Here is a 22,217-nt window from a genome sequence, read left to right on the forward strand (position 1 = left end):
GGAACTTTAGAGACCACCAAAGTTTTATTCCTATACATGCACTCTTCAGGAGAGGGGGAGAGTCTTCTGTCAAGCCCTTCTCTGCTGCTTTCTTTTGAGTCCTGATCATGCACTCACACGTTGAAAAAGGAAGGGGGGCAGGCAGGAAAAAAGATGCATCTGGATAAGGGGAATTATAGAGAAATTATTTTGGCTTATTCTGAATATATTGTTAAAAAAAATTAGATTTCTATGTGCATAGCTGAGATTTTATTTTCTTTCAAAAAGGCCCTGCTTAGGAATTGCAACACTTGGATCAGATCTCATGGTTTAATGACTAGAAGTAGATGGCGAAGCAGGGCTTTTTTTGGAGCAGGAATGCACAGGGAAGCAGTTCCGGCTGGCTTGGTGTCAAGGAGGTGTGGCCTAATATGCAAATGAGCTTCTGCTGGGCTTTTTCTACAAAAAGCCCTCTATGAAACAGGGGGTGTGGCCTAATATGCAAATGAGTTTCTGCTGGGGGTTTTCTACCCAAAAAGCCCCGTGGCTAAGTATTTTAAAAATACATTTATGATTCCATATATTCCAACATGTCATCTCCATCTCGCCTCTCGCTGGCTGCCTTTCTTCTTCATTAACCCACCCCCCCTTTGCTTTTTAAACTTAAAAAAAAAATCTTTTAAAGCTTTCATTATCATCACTAGCAGTGAGCGGATTCTGTCATCCGGAAGCAACGCATTATTTCGCTTGCGGAGATTCCCCTTTCCAGTTCTAACAGATGAAAAACAAACAAACAATAAAAGAAACCTAACAGCACAGCCTGCAGCCTTTATTCGTGGAAGGCAGCAAGAATTCATTAACACCTTAATGGCCAACAACCTCTGTTGGCAAGGCGTGAGCTTTCATGAGTCACTGCTCACTTCTTCAGATACAGCTAAAACGTGAGTCCATCTGTTTTTATATCTTGGAGAGTGAAGTGATTTCAGATGCCAAACAACAATCGCAGCCGTTGGTAATGAGAGAAGAAACCTGCGTCTCAATTCAGCCCAGGAAGATGCATTGAACTTCTTTAGCAGTCTTTCTAATCTCCCTCTGAAATTCCTTTGTAAGAGAACTGCTACTCTTAGGTCAGCAAATGAATGTCCTGGAAAGTTAAAATGTCCCCCCTGCTGGTTTTTGAATGTTACGGGTTTTTTAATAGCTGTAGAAAGAGTCTAGCAGCACCTTGAAGACTAACAAAATTTGAGGCAGGGTATGAGCTTTCATGAGACACCGCTCACGTCTTCAGATTCACATCCATTTATTCTTTGCATACTCCTGGACCAAATCGAAACCTAGGTTTCCTGTCTCATTACCAACGATGATATCTCCAGGCCTACCACCCCTCTGCATATCACACCTAATCCAATCAAGCCTATTGCCATTTGGCATCTGAAATCATCTTTATGACGTTTATATCCCCAGCACCTCGTGTTACATTTTACGGCACACATCATCTGGCCCAACAAAGTGACATTTATGTCAGATCCATCCCTCGTAACAAATGAGTTCAACACCTCTGATTTAAACAAACAAAAAAGAGTTATAAGAATTTTAAAACTGCTACCATATGCTGGCCAAAAAATAACTGGAAGAAATGAAACTAACACAGGTATTTAACTGAATACCTTGCCACATTCCAAATCCCAGCATTCCCTACCATTGACATCCTTTCTAGGCACGATAGCATTCCTTCCTTTGAAAACAGCGACTAAGAACAGTGATAGATGAAGGAAGGAACATGGTGCACAAGAGATTTCGTGCAGCACAAAACCTATTCTTTTCAGTGCACTCATAGCACAGAAGCCTGAAAACATTTGACGTGGCCGACGAAAGTCGAGAGGGTGAGCTAAATTACCAAAATACACTGTTAATCAAGGAAACTTCTGAATATCTAGTGATCTGTCTATTTTATCAAATGCATTTATGCTTGATATAAAAAAAAAGCTCACAGATTATAGCGTGACAGCACATACCTCTCAAGCCTTTGTATCCGTTCCATTAGAGACCATTTCTCTGTGCTTAAGGTATTAATTTGATCTTCCAATTTCTGCACCATTACACATTGCTAAACAAAAGGAAAGACAGAGGAAAAGCATCATTTGCTGTGCTGTATTCTGGGCAGCAGCCTTTAGTCATTCAAAGGTGAATCACATTTTGCTACCTCTATTGACTGCGGCGTTCCGAACATGGGAATGGTCTCCAGGATAGGAGTGGTGACATCTAACTCGTCCTCCTCTGTGCCGATGGCTATGTCCAAAACATCTTTTGCAGATATGTGGTGGTTCCCAAAATCACGGTAGAGCTGCAGCAAGTCCGGCGGCTTTGGAATGTTCAGCCCCACATCATCCCACAGCTCAAAATCCTTAGGAAGGGCAAAAGCAGAATGTTTACGGGGCTCTTCCTGTCAGGGGTTCTACTCATGGACACAAACAGATATTCTGCCTCACAGCAGTGAATGGTTTCTATTGAGCTACTAACAGCCAGCTCTGTTTCTCTGTCTAAGTCTTCAGGTGCTTTGGATTTAATGGCTAGAAAATTTATTCGCTTAAGAGTAATAAACTTGGTCTGACACCCAGCAAACCAAACAAAACTTAGATCACAATTCATGGCAGAATGAGGAAGTTGATCGTTAAGGGGGAAAAAAACCCGGTGCAGGTCCAGATGGTGAAATCCAAAACAGAGGCAATGGCTGTTTCATAAAGAAGTTATTAAAAGGATGTTCCTCCATCTCCTGAGGGCGTTTCATAATTCCTCCCTTCTGCTAATTATTTATAAATATCCAAACCTCACTGTGAGCATCCAGCATACATGGATGCCTCAAACCAAGGAGGAAAATATACTAATTAATCGAAGGACAAGTGCAGCTTCATTGCAGGGAAGGAAGGAAGGAGGGAGGGAAGGGAAGGAAGGAAGGAGGGAGGGAAGGAAGAATCCCAAGAGAGTCAATGTAGTCCACATTGCCAAAAGAATAGATCATGCAAATATACTGAGTGGAAATGGAGCCCAAACAGATAAACTAACCTCTCATCCTAAACTAACTTTGTTACCGTTGCTGTTCTTTAAATGGTGAGGAGATGTATTGGAGGTGTATAGATCACGCATAAGATATTTGAACAAAATGTCATATGTACAAGCTACAGATTCCAGACTTTGTTACGAGCACTTTTGTTTTAAGTAACCTAAGTTCTGCTCTTTAGTCTCTGCTGCCTCATTTATCAAGATCTCATGGACAAAATTAGATTTTCTTTTTTAGCAAAATTTCATTTCCTCCAGAACTACTATCTAGGGCATAGTAAACTACAAGTTATTAGTAGGGTTTTCTCGCGTTTGAAACCTGCTAATCATTTTCATAGCATTATAATTTGAGACAGTAACATCATCCCATACTCCTAATGTCCAAAGAGACCACCATGCTGAATACTGGCATAGGCCTCCTTCTTACTGCCAATACAGAACCCGTTTCCTAACCCTGCATCCATTTCTCTCACAAAACAGATATCCAATTAGGCAATCTGGAAAACGGGAAGAAGCAAATTATTGGAAGCAACGTCACAAAACAGCCATAAAGAACTTCAGCTAAAAAAGTGAACAGCATGTAACCTTACCTGATCATCATTTTCATCTGAAAAAGTTATTGAAGTCAGCTTGTAACCGTTTTTTAATAAAAATTCATTGACTAAGAAGTTTAGAGCTCTTTTTTCAAGAGGTTTAATTGGTTCCTAGGAAGAACAAACAATTATTACAGGTTAATTAAATGTTGGCTCCCACTCTATTACGATCCACAGATTTCAGGACGGCAATGAAGATAAGTATAAATGCTTGCCAGCCTACATAAAGTGTTAGAACTTCACTCAAATACACCCATGAATCACAAGAGCTGTTTCAAAAGGTGTGTGATTGGAAATGCACTTGCCCAGAGGTCAGTGAGTAACTGTAAAACTGACATAAGGTAAAAACAAATTAAGCCTCTATAGTTACCTACCTGAATTTCAGGACTTGATTTGTAATTTCTCCGTTCCTGCAAAGGAACTTCATTTTCTGTAAACAGCAACACACAAAACGTATTATTCTCCACTGTGTAAGGCTCCAGCCTCTGCTATTTTGTCAAAATACAAATGCTAAGGAAAAGGTTTATGTACACCACCTGCAGCCTGAGTCAGGTTGGCTCGGAGGGCCTGAATGGTCTCCTTTGCTTTCCGTAGTTCAAACTCCAGGACTGGACAAGGATTTGGATTAAACATATACAGGCATCCAACCAAGAATAGGGAAACAAAAAAATGAAATATAAAAAAGCAAGGATGGGTATGAAAATAAAATACAATTCGTATTAAAAGACAAAGCATGCAATCTTTATGGAACTCGTGAACGCATGCGGCAGAGTTAGACTGAAGCAAACTGGTGAATATTTTCCATCATTCGAATCTGATCTTCACAGCTTAAGCGGTCTGACAAGGAATGCTATCAGTTTTCAGCAGAATATTGTTACTGTCTCTACTTTGTTTGGAAAGTTCCCCACAAAGCAGTAATGCATACTAGGGTTGAAAAGCTGAGGGAAAAAAAGGATGGAGCTCTGGGAGAGTGTCTTGCTCTGAGGGCACACCTGATAAAGCCACAAATTCTACAAACAGAACAAAGCAGGAGTCAAGCGGCACCCTTAAGACCAACAAAGTTTTAGTCAGAATGTAAGCTTTTGTGTACTCTAAGCGCACTTCATCAGACAATAGTACGGAATGGCAAGCAGTCCTAAATATAGAGAAAGTGGGCAGTGAGTTAGCATGCAGAGTCATGGAAATGGTTTTTTAGCCGAATAAAAGAATCACAAGTTGGGGTCTGGTGTTCGTTAGTTAACGTTAACAGGGCTGAAACAACAACGAAGGGTAATATATCCACAGTATTCCAAGGCATTTCTCTTTTAGAAGAGTGTATCAGAATAATGTTCTTTGTACTGACATACACAAACAGGGATACTGGCTGCTTATCTCATTACATATACTAACCCATCTTCCACTATATGTTAACATATTCTTTTTTCTAGTGGCAAACTAGAATTATATTTATATGTGTGTTATATGTTTAAATCAAACCTCTGAGAAACTTATGCCCTCCTTTTAACCCAGAGACTGAACAACAAAAACACTACAGCAGACTCTCATCTATTGCACTTCACACCAAGGATACTTAATGGATTTAGTACATGGACATCGACCTGCTTTATATTACCTTTCATTGTTGTTTCAGCCCAGTTAACACTAACAAACATCACACCTCAACCTGTGATTCTTTTAATCGGCTAAAAAACATTTCCACGACTCTGCGTACTAACTCACCGTCCACTTTCTCTATATTTAGGACTGCTTGCCATTCCATACTATTGTCCGATGAAGTGTGCCTCGCGCACACAAAAGCTTACATTCTGAATAAAACTTTGTTGGTCTTAAAGGTGCCACTTGACTCTTGCTTTGTTCTACAAACAGAATGGAACACTAGCAGTTACAGGGACTAAAGTTACAAGAGCAGTGTGCAGGTGGCTGCTCCTACAGCGGAAGCCATTTTAAAATAACTGAACGGGGTGGCTGTTATTTTGTGGAACGCTATTTGTGTGCAGCAGCTTACCAGGGGGTCACGTGCTCCTCATGCTGCCACTGCCCCCATTAGAAAAGGAAGATTCAGTTTCTGTTTTGTCTACATTGTTTAGGGCAGTTATTTAACAGTGATGAATCGGTGTTTTTTTTTTCTGCATCAGGCAGAAATTTAAAGAAAATTATTCAATTTAACCCCCAAATGGCCCCATGCAAAATATAGTGAAAGGGTAAATTCACTAGTTGAGGTAACAGGCAACATCACAGACCTTAAACAGTGCCACCATGAAGCCACAAATTACAAAGCAGGGATGGAATTCTAGCAGGAGCTCCTTTGCATATTAGGCCACACACCCCTGATGTAGCCAGTCCTCCAAGAGCTTACAAAAAAAGAGCCTTATAAGCTCTTGGAGGATTGGCTACATCAGGGGGTGTGGCCTAATATGCAAAGGAGCTCCTGCTAGAATTCCACCCCTGTTACTAAGGATCTTAAAGCTGGAATATCCGAACAGACTCAACTTCAGATCATTATGCAAAAAGTGTATTTGAAGGTATTAGCTAAATTATAAGGACTGTGTATCTCTGAAAAACATGTACAGAAAACTCCCTTTCCCTGAGGACAATCTTTTGGTCACAAGGGTGTATGGAAAAAAGATTCACTCAGTTTGCATTTTTTTTTCTTGTTCAAAAACAGAACGGGGTAGCTATAGTACATCACATCTACTACACGGAAGTAAATTGTTTGATGCACAGAATTTTACTGCAGAAATACAAAAAGCACAACTGAGGATCGGATGAAAAAGTGCGAAAAAATTCTGTAGTAGTCAGCAATGCTGATCTGCAAATATTTCTGTGCAACAAAGTCCGATAACAACAGTGCTACTTTCTCTATGAACATATATTCTATGAGGGGAGCCAGCTCTAGAATAACTTTGGTGAAAACCTTTTGGCTTCAAAAATACCCAATTCAATTATTCAATTCAGAGTGTGTTAATTTAAGGCTAACGGGCAGCTCTTCATTTAAAACCGATAAAAGTGCTGGGCTACAGAACGATTGCAGATCAGAAATGCCCTGCAACAGGATGATAAAAATGTTTTAAAAAAATCAGCGAGAACACAAGCTGTAGGGAAGGTCAGAAACTCCACTAGGGAAACTGAAGCAAGACATACCACTGAGGGCACAGAAAATCAGAACGCCCATCTTACACCAACCCATGTCAGACAGCAAACTATTTTATGGCCTATTAAGACTCAAACACAGTGAACAGCCATTTGCGACTGTAACTTGGCTTTCCCGTTAAAACAGTTTACTCTGCTGCATGGTTTCTCTTTTGACACTCTAACATCTTCCAAGAACCTAGCGGGCTCAAAATTATTGCTGTAATAAAAACATAAGCTCTTGGGAGGAAAACAGAGTCCGTGTTTTTTTATTTATAAAGTAGGAGCCATTTTAAATTTCTTTTGGGTTAAAAAAGCTGCAGCGAAAGTGACCTGCGCTTTGAATGAAGGCTGAGGCTCTGTTAATTGTTCTTCTGGGGTTGGCACAGCCCTGACTTTAGAAGTTAAAAAAAAAAAAAAAGTAAGTTCTGTCACACCTCAAAAACACACCACGCATCTGAAGTAGGGCGTAGTTCACAAAAGCTTTGCAACAATATATTTATATTTGTTAGTGTTCAGGATGTGACAGAACTCTTTTGTTTTTTCTGCATCATGTTAACACAGCAGCCCCCTCTGAACTTCACAGCACAAGGTATTCTCCCACAGCAAGGCAAGCTTGAAGCACTTAAATTCCTGGCAGTGGGCATCCTTTTATGGTAATCTTTGAAAGGTTAGCTGTGCTAGAAGTAACTGTAAAGCAACGTTTCTTTGGAGCAGCTGGAACAAGCAGAAAAGCGGCATCATTTATATGTTTGTGAACACTTTGGGAACAAACGCTCGGTGTTGAGAGTATGAGGTGGGGTGCTGTTGAATTCAGGGAATGCTACATTAAGTAGTTTGTACATACAATATATTAAGAGCAAGGGACAGTCAAAACATGCTGGCAATACCTAGGAACCTGAAGTTGGTGTTTTTTCTACTTGAGTCTGTATTAAGACATCACTTTATTTTGTTCTTGATGAACTCAAGCCTGTTTTGATTCTTGTGCTTGCAAACACCTTTTCCGCTACCTGTTCCCCACGCACATGGAGCTGAAATTGAGAGCTTCTATGTTTAGAAAGTCACCCATCAAGCCACTGTTGGTTAGAACATCTAAAGTCAGTGCTCCAACAAATACAAATTTGTGTCTCAGTTTAAAACTGCATTTTATGGATCAGACAAAATGTCAGGTTGACTAAAACACCTGAATGCAGATGTCCTAACAAACTGCAGTTAGGTGAAAGATTTACTAAACCTGGAAAATCTTGGATCTCCACTCTGCACAAGTCATGGGGAAGCACATGAACCAGAGAATAAACCTGGCTCAAGAATGGCATGAACAAACTGGAGCTTGTTACAGCTTAAGAACTGGATTTCTATTTTGTTTTCATGCTGGGTCAGAAGTGTATTGGTTACAGAAACAACAAGTGGCAAGAATGTATTGAATTCTAGATAGAAATATGAATAATTTAAAAAATCCTTTGTTGAAGATCTTAATCTGTGTGCTTATTGGTTTTTTGAAAGTTTTATATTAAACCTCTGGCTGTTTGCCAAATAAAATTTACTAAAATGCTTCAATTTTCTGCAGAAGACCAAGTCTGCAGTACGTATGGAACTCAGTTTGCCAAACAGATTGTGTCTGACTTCCCAATTTTCACAACCTAATGTCAAGGAGCCTGACAGAAATTTAAGAGCTTCAACTACCTCACATTTATGAATGAAGGCAGTGAAACTTTAAATACCATGAAATTCGATCATGGAGGGGAGCAGATACCAAATATATGGTCTTAGAATATTTTTGACGTTTGAAAGCCTAAGGAGACATTTAACCGAATGGTCAAGAATACCAAGCTATTACATGCTCAGAGAAGATGCTCTGCTATATTCCAGGCCAAAAAACATAATGCAACATGCAATGATAATGTAACTTGCAGAACTTTTCTAGTATTTTGATCATATATAAGCAAAAGAAAAAAATCGGTGTTTTGTCTTGAGCTTGCAATAGCAAGTTAAAAACTAGAACAAAATACTCTAAGAGCATGGGATGAATATCCCCAGGTGTCTTATGTGTAGACTGCCTCAACACACTAATCTGATCAGTGGTCAGATTAGTCTAAAACATGACTGAACTGCCGCACAAATGTGTTTGTCACACAAAACCCTTTTATAAGACCTAATCCATTTTTACTAGCCTTTCTGAATGTGAAGCTCGTGAGCCCATAAAGCTGAAGTAAAGCTGATAACAGCTATCCCAGCGCTGGTACTGTTCAGAGGCACTAGTCTACTGGTTTGACACTTAACACATTTGAAATGAATTTCTAATTCAGAGTTTCACAAGCACCGAATTCAGGACTTGCGAGGAGATTCGTTCAAAATTCTATTAAGTTACGCCTCCCGCCATAGGTGGAATATATCCGAATCCCTCAAAAGCTTTTCAGGATCAACCAAGAAACCAGTTAAACATAAAACATACTGTAATATCATTCTAATTTTTCTTATTTACATAAATATTTTCTTATTCATGAAGGATGGATCCTAGGCCTTTATCAACTCACAAGAAGCAGCACCAACCTTCCCTTGTCTCCTATGCTGTACCTGGGGGGGGATCCACTGACTTCCAGTATATCTGTAATTCAGGGAGCACAGCAAAAAGCAGGAGGTGGGAAAGTTTGTTCTGTCGGGATGCAGCACATGGACTTTAGCCCCTTAAAGAACTAGGTGTGGTGCTACCCACAGGTAGGCCTTCGGCTGTTTCTGTTTTGTGGCAACTGTCAGTGACAGAAGAGCTATAAAGGATTAATTGTCTCAGAGGGAGATTTCAAAAACCTTACTCGTTTCTTTCCATTACGAAAAGGATATCACGGATGGAATACTACCAATCTGAATAGCCACTCAAAACATTTTAAAAGCATTACGATTAGGATGTATTGGGGGGGGGGGGAGGACAAATATCATTCAGTGGAGACGGTTTCTCCGAACTGAAACTTTTACTTACCAGCCACCCGTTCATCTGTCTCCCTGTTCCCGTCGTCGGAGTACCTTGCGAAGTCCAATGAGTCGAGAGTGCTAATGCTTCCAGCGCGATCTACAAAAATAAAAAAAAAATTAAAATGGGTAAGGCCATAATCCAAACAACGTCCCCAGCTTGTGTGGAGAAGCACAATATGCGGCTTGACTTGGCTACTTCAGCTATAGCAGTTCCCACATTGAGGAAACTAGCTACAGTAAGCGAAGAGCTGGAAACCAGCTAGTCTATGTTTCCTTAGAGCACGGGGCACATGTTACTTCTCTATTTATACACACCTGCTCACCTTTTCCCACCGAAAGGGTTCTACTCTGATGGGGAACGGGGGCAAAGAAAGTGATCCACATTGTCAGGATAGGAGCTGTAAAGAACTTTTAAGAGTACGCAGGATAGCTGTATTGGGAGTTTCCCAATAGGTTAGGAGAGTGTAAAGGGAAAGCAGAGTAACAAAATAGGAGACAGAGGGGTGGGAACAAAAAAAAAAAGGATAAAGATAGTCCCCTGTGCAGAGTCGTTTCTGACTCTGGGGTGACGTTGCATCATGATGTTTTCACGGCAGACTTTTTATGGGGTGGTTTGCCATTGCCTTCCCCAGTCATCTACAGCAAGCTGGGTACTCATTTGACCGACCTCGGAAGGATGGAAGGCTGAGTCAACCTGGAGCCGGCTACCTGAACCCAGCTTCTGCCGGGATCAAACTCAGGTCGTGAGCAGAGAGCTCGGACTACAGGACTGCAGCTTTGCCACTCTGCGCCATGGGGCTGCTAGGGAACAAAAAGAAGCACCTCAAATGACAGCGTGCTACGTTGCAGGATACTGCTTCTCATTTAACAGCACCTGTAACTTATACAGGTAGAAGGTATACTTATCTGAAACTTTAAAAATACCAATTCAGTTGCTAAAAATATTGGTTACATGAATTATAATGTATGTCTAAAATCTCTTTGTTCACTGCAAAAAAACAAAACTGCGGCCCATCCTGTTATCGGTGCACATTGGAGCTTTAACTCTGCACTGAAACATGAAATAGGAGAAGAACTAGAGCGGCTAAACTCATTAACTTCAAAGTATTTAGAACACTGAAACTTAGACTAGGATTGTACTGTTAGACAACTGACTTTCAGGATAACAAGAAACACAGCAGCAGTAAAATGAGGTAAAAATAAAAGGGAGAGGAAGTTAAAATATATGCAAGTTCATGCGATAGTGATAAAAAGAGACTCTATAGTTACATGCAGTTACATGCAAATTCAACAATGTGGTTATTAATTTCGTCTAGCCTTTCTCTCTGCAAATTATAACCAAAGCTGCTTGAAGCCTAATAAACAAACACTGTTAAGCTTCCTAAATCATGGCTTCACAAGGGCTAAAATGAGACAAACTAAAAAACCATCAACAACTAATTACAACTCAGAAAAAGATCATAATTAAAACACTAAAAAGATAAGATCATAACTAAAACACATATGATGATATTCGCATGAAAACAAACTCAAAGGAGACTATAACACTGGGTAGAATAAAAGTGCCCTTTGCCTTATGTCCAGAGCATTTTTTGTAGCAGGAACTCCTCTGGATATTAGGTCACACATCCCTGATGCAGCCAATCCTCCTGGAGCTTACAGTAGGCCCTGCAAGCTCTTGGAGGATTGGCTACAAAAGAGGGGTGTGATCTAATATGAAAAGGAGTTCCTGCTACAAAAATGCCCCGATGTCTAAAAAAATGTAAGTTTGGTGCTAGGTGAGCATTTTAATTACTCAGTACATTTTTATCCCATCTTTCCTCCAAGGAGCATAGGCATACGTGGTCCTCTATTTCTTTGCCCTAACCTCATAACAACCTTGTGAGGTAGGTCAGGTTGGAAGAGAACAACTGGCCCAAGGTCACCCAGTAAACACCCAGCGGTGAAGAAGAAGATATTGTATTTATATCCCACCCTATACTCTGAATCTTAAAGCAGTCACAATCTCCTTTACCTCCCCCCCAACACACAACAGACACCCTGTGAGGTAGGTGGGGCTGAGATACCTCTTACAGCAGCTGCCCTTTCAAGGACAACTCCTATGAGAGCTGTGGCTGACCGAAGGCCATTCCAGCAGGTGCAAGTGGAGGAGTGGGGAATCAAACCCGGTTCTCCCAGGAGTTCCTGTTACAAAAAAAGCCCTGGTTACACTACATAACTGTATTACTCTGCTGACTGTGCATTTCTTTGTTATAGTGTGTTTTGAAACTTTACATACTGTTCCTAATTATAGATGTTAAATTACCTAAAAGTTCTGCTAAATATCTAAGAGTTTTGTCACCCTGGGGCATCTATTTAATTCTGTAGTCACATTTTTGAATTGGCCAAATACAAGAACGCGTGGGCATTCGATGAAATTGCTGAGCAGACAGGTTAAAACGGATAAAAGGAAGTACTTCTTCACCCAAAGGGTGATTAACATGTGGAATTCACTGCCACAGGAGGTGGCGGCGGCCACAAGCATAGCCACCTTCAAGAGGGGTTTAGATAAAAATATGGAGCAGAGGACCATCAGTGGCTATTAGCCACAGTGTGTGTGTATAAATACAATTTTTTGCCACTGTGTGACACAGAGTGTGGACTGGATGGGCCATTGGCCTGATCCAACATGGCTTCTCTTATGTTCTTAAAACTTCTGTACTGTACTAAAAGATAGTTCCATGTGCAGCACAGCTGGACATAATCACAGCAAGGGATAACGGTCCTCAAATCCTGCATCTCAAGGCATATATTAGTGAAAAGCCCTACATGCCATAGAGAAGATTTGCTCCTCTATCTGTACCCCAGATTAAAAGTTTATGTTGGACTGACTGCAGAATTAGAGAATGCTTTTTTATCCTTTTCCTCACATATAACAACAAATGGCTGAATTTCGCACTTCTTCTTTCAGGCACTTCATTTACACTTCTGTCACCCAGCCGGTGATGTGTACTTTTCTTCTTCTTTAGCAAACTCTTGCAAGAGAACCATTAACACACTTCATAAGAGGGGGGGGGGGGAAACCTGGAGCAGCTACATCAGGAACACTGAAAATGGACCACAATGTGTGCTGTGATCAGAAGACAGTAACTAATTCTGATGTGACTCAATGGTGTTATCTACTAATGGGGGAAAGCTTAAGAGCAAAAGCATCCCCAGAATAATTTCCAGCAGGCCGCGAATTCAGCAGGAGCTCACAGAAGCACAGCTCCTGAACCTTTTGGAGAGTTCCCCCTCTTCCTCCCCACCTACCCTGTCCATTGAATAGTAGATGCAGCTGCATAACAACCCCTGGATTAGGAGAGCGGGCAGCCAGCCAGCCAGCCACCAGGAGCTTTGCCACGGCCTCAGCTGCCCTCATTAACCCTTGGAAAAGCCCACGCCACCCTTCCTCCACTTATGTGATTTTGGGTGGCGGGTGGCTTGCTGGCCTTTTGACTGGTTGTGGCGCCCAGGAGAGCCCCAAGCAAGCGAGGATCTCTAGCCAGCCCAAGCAGGCCTTGCTTGCCTGGGGCTCTCCTTTCTTGCATCGGGTTGCTTTTGGCTGGGGGGGGGGCATATACTAATGAGTTATGCTAATGAGCTCCACTACCTATTTTTCTACAAAATGACCCGACTGTAAAATACTAAAACAGCATTCCTGCAATAATTGTGTTTTAATGCAGCAGTCTTTTTAAAAAAAAGATCCTTTTCATAATGCTATTCTGACAATCCATTGGGTTTTAAAAATTTAATACAAATTCTAAATGCAATGATAACTAACAACCAACCCCCTTGTCCACTGGATCTTACATAAGTTCCTGATTCCCTGTTCTCTAAGAACTCAGATGGGTCAAGAAGAGGAAGATGGTGCATAATCGACTTTCATCTTGAAGATTACTCCTTTGTTCCATCCACCCTGCTCCTACAGAAAAATTACGTCTCTTCAGTCCCAAGGTGCGGTCCAATAAAAGCTCAGGGTCAGTGCCGTTTTAAGGGACTGTGACACCTTAAGTCATAACTCTGCATAGAACTGCACTGTCAACCACCTGTGAACACTACATATTATACTCTTATCATATAAGAAGCACAAGCTACAGATGAAATAAGCATATGCCACCATTCTGATGTTAATTTGAATTCCTATATTGTTCCATGACACAACTTTCAGGACAGTCTTAGGACAGTTTTCTGAAACAGAATGCTAAACTTCCTCTCTTTTTTTCATCAGCAGATAGAACAAGTTATTTTGTCAGCGAGGGCTTGAAATTAATCTGTGTTACTCCACACACTTACTCCAGCCGCAACTTCATGCTATTACCCGAGAGAGGAAACAGTCTCGTTTCGAGAAGTAATATTACACAAGTCATAAAACGCTTAAAAATGCGTTAAAGAGTTTTAATTATTTCATTTAATGAAAGGGGGGTTGTTCACAAATGTTTACAGCAACTCCTCAAACCTGCCCTACAATGCATGTTCCTTTTTCAGACAACGCCTAGAGCATAATCCAAAGCAGTTACACCCTTAGAAGGATGTAACTCATCTTAAAATTACACTGCTAAGTATTAATTGCACAACAAAGGAGCTGACACACTGAAAAAACATCTTCATAAAAGAACTACTAAATGCCTGGGTGGTACAAAAATAATTTTCAGTTCCGACAAGGGATAGCCATTCTTGTGAGGAAAAAGGCTCCATTTTCAATATCCACATTTAAAAAAAAAAAAAAAAGATTGTATAATTCAATGTTATAAATCAGTATTACGTAGATAACTGACCGTTCCCTGCTCCATCTACCCCATCTTTCTAGTACAACTGCAGGATGAGAGCACTCTTCATCTACTCCCTTAGGAAAATCAGGAAATAGTGGGAAAGCTTACACAGACTCTATGGCTTCTATTAGTCTGCACTTCTTTCCTGACACACAAAAAATACAGATGCACATAGGCTCCTGTCACAATTCACAGAAAGCCTTGGAGTAAAACACTACACACCAACCAAAGGAGGTAACTGCAGCTATACTACTGTGCTATACAGGGGTGGAATTCGAGCAGGAGATCCTTTGCATATTAGGCCACACCCCATGATGTAGCCAATCCTCCAAGAGTTTACAAAAAAAGAGTCTTGTAAGCTCTTGGAGGATTGGCTGCATCAGGGGTGTAGCCTAATATGCAAAGGAGCTCCTGCTAGAATTCCACCCCTGGTGCTGTATTTTGCTTAGATGGAAACAGTGCAGCTCTGCGGTAGCTGTCCATTTGGGCCATGGTATAACTAGAGCAGCAGTGACAAGGAAGGGGAACTAGTACAAGAATATTTGCTGATCAGCTCTCCACTGGGGCAACTGGTATTCCTTCTAGATAACTAAACTGCTTATTGCAGCTTTATTTTGACAAATGAATTGGCAGAGAAATCAAACACTCCTACGGTTTCATTAATTCCTATCAAGGGAAAGAGAGGCAAATTTCCTAACTATGACAACATTGGTGAAAAATCAAATTGCACTGTGGCTATACTGGCCAAGTTCTGCCCTCACTGTACAGATGTTTCATACGAGTTGTTCAGAATGGAATTTTGCCACAGAATTATCTAATGAATTGAGTCACAGTCATAAAAATGCACGAGCTAGTTCAGTGAGTTCTTTAAGAAGTTTTATATTTGACAGTGTATTGAAGAACTTTGGAAACTTTAAGCAAGAGAAGCACCCAATTTTAGCAGAACCTTGATTTGTAAAGCAAGTTTATTCAGCCGCATCATTCCGGACCCTTTTACATATTGCAATGAAGACACATGAATCCCAAAATTAAGAGATGGTGTATAGCAGATGGGGAACAAAAAATAATAATTGTGATGCAAACCTATGCAGGTACTCTAATCCAAACCCATTGTCCTCTGCATAGGCTCTACAGTTTCTAAGTCCCTTTTGAAATACTATACTGGCCGGTATCCTAAAGAAATCCTTAGTCAAACTGTGATAGGTTCAAAGATCACCTTCTTAAGGTAACAGAACTACTAAAATACACTAGGTATGGAGAAGGTTTTAATTATTCCTTTTTGCGGTCACTCAGCTGGTCAATTTTGTGGCATTGTGATTGGTGTAGACATTTGTACATTTTATTTGTTTAGTGAAACCATTATATCCCACCCTTCCTGATGATTCAAGGTTGCTTAGAATACATACACACAGGGCTTTTTTTGAGCAGGAACGCAGTTCCAGCTGGCTTGGTGTCAGGTGTGGCTTAAAATGCAAATGAGTTCCTGCTGGGCTTTTTCTACCAAAAAAGCCCTGCATACATATAAATATATATAGAAATTTTCCACCGAGCATGGATCCTCAGTAGCAGACTGGCCTAAATCTCTCAAAAACAGAGAAAACTTCAAGTTGTGACACTTTACCTCTCTCACTGTGCAATGTCAAATTTACTGGAGCCAAGAACAGCCGCTATCAAAATGGTCTATTAATATAGAAGTTCTTGCCTACAAAGATATAAGCCTGAACGTAATAGAGAACACGCTAACGGAAGTATTTTTACAATTAAGTACTTGAAAACCAAAAGTTACTGAAATGTTTTCAACCTCCGCTCCTCCCCATTTCCACATGCTATTTTGTCAGTTCCAAAATTTTGTTAGTCTTTAAACTGCTGCTGGACTCTTGCTTTTTTCCCACACGCTATGAACGCAATCTCAAAAAGGTCTACTTTTTTGCTAGTCTTTAAGATGCTCCTGGATTCTTACTCTTTTCTGCTGCTACAGAGAGACTAACACAGTTGTCTATCTTGATCTATCTCATAATGTGGTTAGCCTAAGAACCAAGAAATCCCTTTCAACCATGAAGTCCTCATCACGCATGTAGTGTGATGACACACGGTCACGCTTTTTCAGGACTGCTCGTTTCCCAAACACTGCTATGTGGCAACCACACTTCCATGTTTCAGGGCTGTTTCAGAACACAAGGGACACTGAGAAAGCCACCTCTGGTCCTGCAAAACTATACAGCTACTGTTGCCAGTGAATGAACCAAAAACATCACATCAACATGGTTTTCACAGCCGTTTTTTAAAAATAATGTAGGGTATGAATCAATGAGAGTTCCCTGTGTTCCTGGCTTAATGCCTCAGTACCAAAGACAGAAGCCAACTTTTGCCTCCTCCAGAAGGCAAAACATGATTCAGAAAAATTCCAGCTGACAGCAATACCTAACCTTGTGAAACAAGACTCGTGTACACGAGGAGTAGCTTCACTGCTAGTCTTGTCCAAAGGTGTACAGAGGCTCAAGATGGCCTGTACTCATAAGACTTGTGGGGTTTGCAGTGTTCAATGATCTTAACATGTGCAATGCTCCACAAATGCGTGTACCTAAAGGGCTGATAACACCAAAAGATAAGCCAGCAGGATGGCAAATGAAGACAGTTACTACCAGTGTTCCCTCTAAGTTGAGTTAGTGTGAACCAGCTCACAGTTTTTTAGCCTCTGGCTCACACATTTTTGTCTCAGCTCAGGAAGGATGGCCCAAGAGCAAACTAATTTTTGCAGTAGCTCACAACTTTAATGCCAGGAGCTCGCAAAGTAGAACTTTTGCTCACAAGACTCCACAGCTTAAAGGGAGTATTAGTTACTACTTAAAAGCTGTCCTTTTTGACTGGTGATTCTAGTGCGGAATCCCTGCTAGTAGGTGTTCAGTACTGACATGAAGCATGCTACTAACACAGGCTGCAATCCTAAGAACACTTTCTGGGGAGCAAGTCCTTCTGAATAACTTGTGACCTACTTTGAAGTGGACCCGTGTGTGAAAAAGCAAAAGTCCAGCAGCACCCTTGACTTAGAACTTCGACTCGCAAAAGCTCCTATCCTGCCACAAATTCTGGTAGTCTTTAAGCTGCTGCAGGACTCTTGCTCTTCCCACACACTATGAGAGCAATCCTATATAAGTTTACTTTTTTTGTCAGTCTTTAAGACGCTGCTGGACTCTGGCTGTTTTCTCTTGCTACAGACAAACACAGTTATCCATCCCGATATATCGCATCGTGCACTTGGACTAAGAGCTAAGAGAGCTACAGTCCAATCCTTCGTCAATCATTCTCTTCCATCCTAACCTGCCTCACTGGGTTGCTGTAGTAAGGATAACATGGAGGCGAGGAAAACGATGTTCAGGGATCTCAGCTCCTTGGAGGAAGCCCTGTGCAGGGCTGGCCAAACTGTGGCTCAAGAGCCACATGGGACTCTTTCATACATATTATGCGGCTCTCGAATCCCCCACATCCCATCAGCTGCCTTGGAGAAGGCATTTGTCTCTTTAAATCACTTCTCCAAGCCAAGCCAGCTGGCAGCTTGGAGAATACATTTTGGAGAATACAAGTTGCTTTCTTTCCACCTCTCCCTCCCCATCTATTTGCCTGCCTGCCTTCTCTCAAACATCCGACGTTCATGTTTTTCAGCTCTCATACATCTGAGAGCTGCAAAATAATGTGGCTCTTGCATTAAGCAATTTTGGCCACCCCTGCTCCGGTGTGAGTGTGTGTGTGTGGGGGGGGGGACTAACATAACAAAAGAAAAAATTACACAAACTCAGGGGGCACGTGGAGGTTGTCATCCTGCAAATGAACCCTGTGGCTTTTAGGAAGGCACTGGGAGGAAATGGAGAAAAAGAGAACACAGAGGAAGGTCAATCACAGGCCAAGAGGGTTTGCAGGGGGTGGATGGAGAAGAGAATTTCTTGGCCCATCTGATAGGGTTGCCAAGTCCAAATCAAGAAATATCTGGGGACTTTGGGGGTGGAGCCAGGAGCAAGGTTGGGACAAGCATAATAGAACTTCAAAGGGAGTTCTGGCCATCATGTTTAAAGGGATCACACACCTTTTAAATGCCTTTCCTCCACTGGAAATAATGAAGGATAGGGGCCCCTTCTTTTGGGGCTCATATGATCAGACCTCCTGGTCCAATCCTTTTGAAACTTGGAGGGTACTTTGGGGAGAAGCACTGGATGCTATGCTGAAAATTTGGTGCCTCTACCTCCAAAAACAGCTTCTCCCAGAGTCCCAGATACCCGTGAACCAATTCTCCATTATACCCTCTAGCAGAGTTGGCGAAACTGCAGCTCAGGAGCCAAATGTGGCTCTTTCACATATGTTGTGTGGCTCTCAAAGCGTCCACAACCTGTTGGCTGGCTCGGAGAAGGCATTTCTCTCTTTAAATCACTTCTCCAAGCCAAGCTGACTTGGAAATACATTTAAATTTGCTTTCTTTCCACCTCCATCTTCCTTCCTTCCTTCTCTCAAAACATCTGACATTCATGTCTTGTGGTTCTCAGCCATCTGATATTTATTCTATGTGGTTCTTACACTAAGCAAGTTTGATTTATATGAATTGGTCTCCATAGGAAATAATGGAGTGCCCAGCAGACAGCCCCCCCCTGTTTTCTGATGACTCCAAAGCGGGGGGGGGGACTCCAAATCAGGGGATCCCCTGCCCCCACCTGGGGATTACAAACAACAAGAGGAAGCTGTGCAAAACACACAAGCAAGGAAACCCAAAGGCTCATTACTGGCAAACAACAATTTTACAAAATTGTGAATATAATTATTCAGAAATTCCAAATGTGCAAAATAAACAATAAAAACAATTTCATGTATGTTTGTTTTTCCTGTCTTCATTTTGACCCAGCACCTTTTTCTCTCTACCCCCTCTTGGGGGGATCCCCCCCACGCCTGATGTGATTTACTGACTAAGAGCACTTTAAAGACACCATCAGGGTTTGTAATTTTTTACTCTAAGTGATTTTATATATATGTATTTTTTACTGTTGTACATAGCCCTGAGCCTGGCACTAGCCAGGATATGGTGATTCATTAAATGTAACAAATAATAATAACAGTGAAGTTGAACTGCTGTTTCATCATCTCCCGGGTTTTACTGGGAGTTTTTCAGGTCAAAGTGAAGACAGGAGGAAACAAACATACATGAAATTGTTTTTATTGTTTATTTTGCACATTTGGAATTTCTGAATAATTATATTCACAATTTTGTAAAATTGTTGTTTGCCAGTAATTTACAGCCATGAGCCTTCGGGTTTCCTCTGGGAGAGGGACGGTGGCTCAGTGGTAGAGTATCCAATTGGTAAACAGAAGGTCCCAGGTTCAACCCCCAGCATCTCCAACTAAAAAGGGTCCAGGAAAAATGGGCATGAAAAACCTCAGCTTGAGACCCTGGAGAGCTGCTGCCAGTCTGAGTAGACAAGACTGACTTTGATGGACCCAGGGTCTGATTCAGTAGAAGGCAGCTTCATATGTTGGGAGGGTCAATGGCTCAGTGGCAGAGCATCTGCTTGGTAAGCAGGAGATCCCAGGTTCAATCCCTGGCATCTTCAACTAAAAAGGGTCCAGGCAAATGGGCATGAAAATCCTCAGTTGGAAACCCTGGAAAGCCGCTGCCAGTCTGAGTAGATAAGACTGACTTTGATGGACTGAGGATCTGACTCAGTATAAGGCAGCTTCATATGTTGGGAGGGATGGTGGCTCAGTGGCAGAGCATCTGTTTGGCAAACAGAAGGTCCCAGATTCAATCTCTGGCATCGCCAACTAAAAAGGGTCCAAGCAAGTAGGCGTGAATAACCTCAGCTGGAGACCCTGGAGAGCCATGAATGGGGCTGTGGCTCAGTGGTAGAGCATCTGCTCGGTAAGCAGAAGGTCCCAAGTTCAATCCCTGGCATCTCCCACTAAAAAGGGTGCAGGCAAATGGGCATGAAAAACCTCAGCTTGAGACCCTGGAGAGCCGCTGCTAGTCTGAGTAGACAAGACTGAGTGATGAACTGAGGGTCTGATTCAGTAGAAGGCAGTTTCATATGTTGGGAGGGACAGTGGCTCAGTGGTAGAGCATCTGCTTGGTAAGCAGAAGGTCCCAAGTTCAATCCCTGGCATCTCCAACTAAAAAGGGTCCAGGCAAATGGGCATGAAAAACCTCAGCTTGAGACCCTGGAAAGCCGCTGCCAGTCTGAGTAGATGACTTTGATGGACCGAGAATCTGATTCAGTATGGCAGCTTCATATGTTGGGAGGGACGGTGGCTCAGTGGCAGAGCATCTGTTTGGTAAACAGAAGGTCCCAGATTCAATCCCTGGCATTTCCAACTAAAAAGGGTCCAGGCAAGTAGGCGTGAATAACCTCAGCTGGAGACCCTGGAGAGCCATGAATGGGGCTGTGGCTCAGTGGCAGAGCATCTGTTTGGTAAACAGAAGGTCGCAGATTCAATCTCTGGCATCTCCAACTAAAAAGGGTCCAAGCAAGTAGGCGTGAATAACCTCAGCTGGAGACCCTGGAGAGCCATGAATGGGGCTGTGGCTCAGTGGTAGAGCATCTGCTCGGTAAGCAGAAGGTCCCAAGTTCGATCCCCGGCATCTCCAACTAAAAAGGGTCCAGGCAAATGGGCATGAAAAACCTCAGTTGGGGACCCTGGAGAGCCATGAATGGGGCTGTGGCTCAGTGGTAGAGCATCTGTTTGGTAAGCAGAAGGTCCCAGGTTCAATCCCCGGCATCTCCAACTAAAACGGGTGCAGGCAAATGGGCATGAAAAACCTCAGCTGGAGACCCTGGAGAGCCGCTGCCAGTCTGAGTAGACAAGACTGACTTTGGGGGGCCCCGAGGGCCTGACTCGGAAGAAGGCAGCTTCGCAGGTTCATAGATCGACGTTCATATGTCCCCTGCTTGCTCCCACCGCGCGGTCACTTACGGAGCTGTCCGGGGCCTCCCTCCTTGCCGGCGGCGGCCAGTCCCCCCGGGGCGGCCGAGGCAGGCGGGGTCGGGGCCGGGGTGCCGCCTCCTCCTCCTCCTCCGGCGCTCTGCCGCTCGAAGTTGCCCGGGTTGGAGAAATAGTCGCGGAGCCGAGGCAGCTCCCGGCCGCTCTCCAGCAGCTCCGTGTGCAGCTCCAGCGCCGTCAGCACCAGCTGGTCGCGCAGCAGCTGCGCCGCCAGGGCGTCCACCGGCACCCGCGGAGGGTCCTCGGCCTGCAGGGGGGGAAGCGGCGGCGGCACCTGCTGAGGGGGCGGCGGGGAGGAGGAAGGGGCCGGGAGAGCGGCGGGGAGCCCCGGGTCGCTGCTGCTGCTGCCGCCGCCGCCCGGCCTGCTTCCCTCAGCGTCGGACTCTTCGGAGTCGCTGAGGAAAGGGTTCACTCCGCTGGCCCCCGCCGCCGCCATCTTGGGAGAGGAGCCCGCCTGCCTCCGCCAAACCCCGTTACCACAGCAGCCCCGCCAATCACTCTCCCCCTCCTCTCAGGGAAGCCAACTTCCGGGTGCTGAGCCTCGCGAGAGGGAGGCCGAGCGTCCTTTCCCAATCCAGGGCGCTCTCGCGAGAACAGGCGCGGCGGGAGGGAGGGGAGAGGAAAGGAACTCTGGCACGCCATTGGTTGGAAAGGGGCCAAGAAGGGATTGGCAGAAGGGCCTGGCTAAGGGTTGGGTTGAGAGCGCCATAGAGGGGGATGGCTAGAGTCG

At 43.1% G+C, this 22,217-nt stretch overlaps 1 protein-coding gene across 1 annotated transcript in view; it reads right to left on the reverse strand.

Annotated features, from left to right (window-relative positions):
* The window catches only part of RELCH (RAB11 binding and LisH domain, coiled-coil and HEAT repeat containing), a 79,284-nt gene extending 57,335 nt beyond the window's left edge, over positions 1 to 21,949 (reverse strand). The window contains exons 1-7 of the mRNA XM_060244279.1: positions 21,461 to 21,949; positions 9,733 to 9,822; positions 4,166 to 4,237; positions 4,004 to 4,059; positions 3,627 to 3,740; positions 2,183 to 2,383; positions 1,995 to 2,086 (exon numbers count right to left, since the gene is read on the reverse strand). Coding sequence (XP_060100262.1) covers positions 1,995 to 2,086; positions 2,183 to 2,383; positions 3,627 to 3,740; positions 4,004 to 4,059; positions 4,166 to 4,237; positions 9,733 to 9,822; positions 21,461 to 21,923 — 1,088 coding nt within the window. The 5' untranslated portion in view covers positions 21,924 to 21,949. The remainder of the gene's footprint in view (positions 1 to 1,994; positions 2,087 to 2,182; positions 2,384 to 3,626; positions 3,741 to 4,003; positions 4,060 to 4,165; positions 4,238 to 9,732; positions 9,823 to 21,460) is intronic.
* Between the last annotated feature and the right edge of the window lie 268 nt (positions 21,950 to 22,217).

The sequence above is a fragment of the Heteronotia binoei genome, chromosome 7 (assembly GCF_032191835.1).
Source record: "Heteronotia binoei isolate CCM8104 ecotype False Entrance Well chromosome 7, APGP_CSIRO_Hbin_v1, whole genome shotgun sequence".
NCBI lineage: Eukaryota > Metazoa > Chordata > Lepidosauria > Squamata > Gekkonidae > Heteronotia > Heteronotia binoei.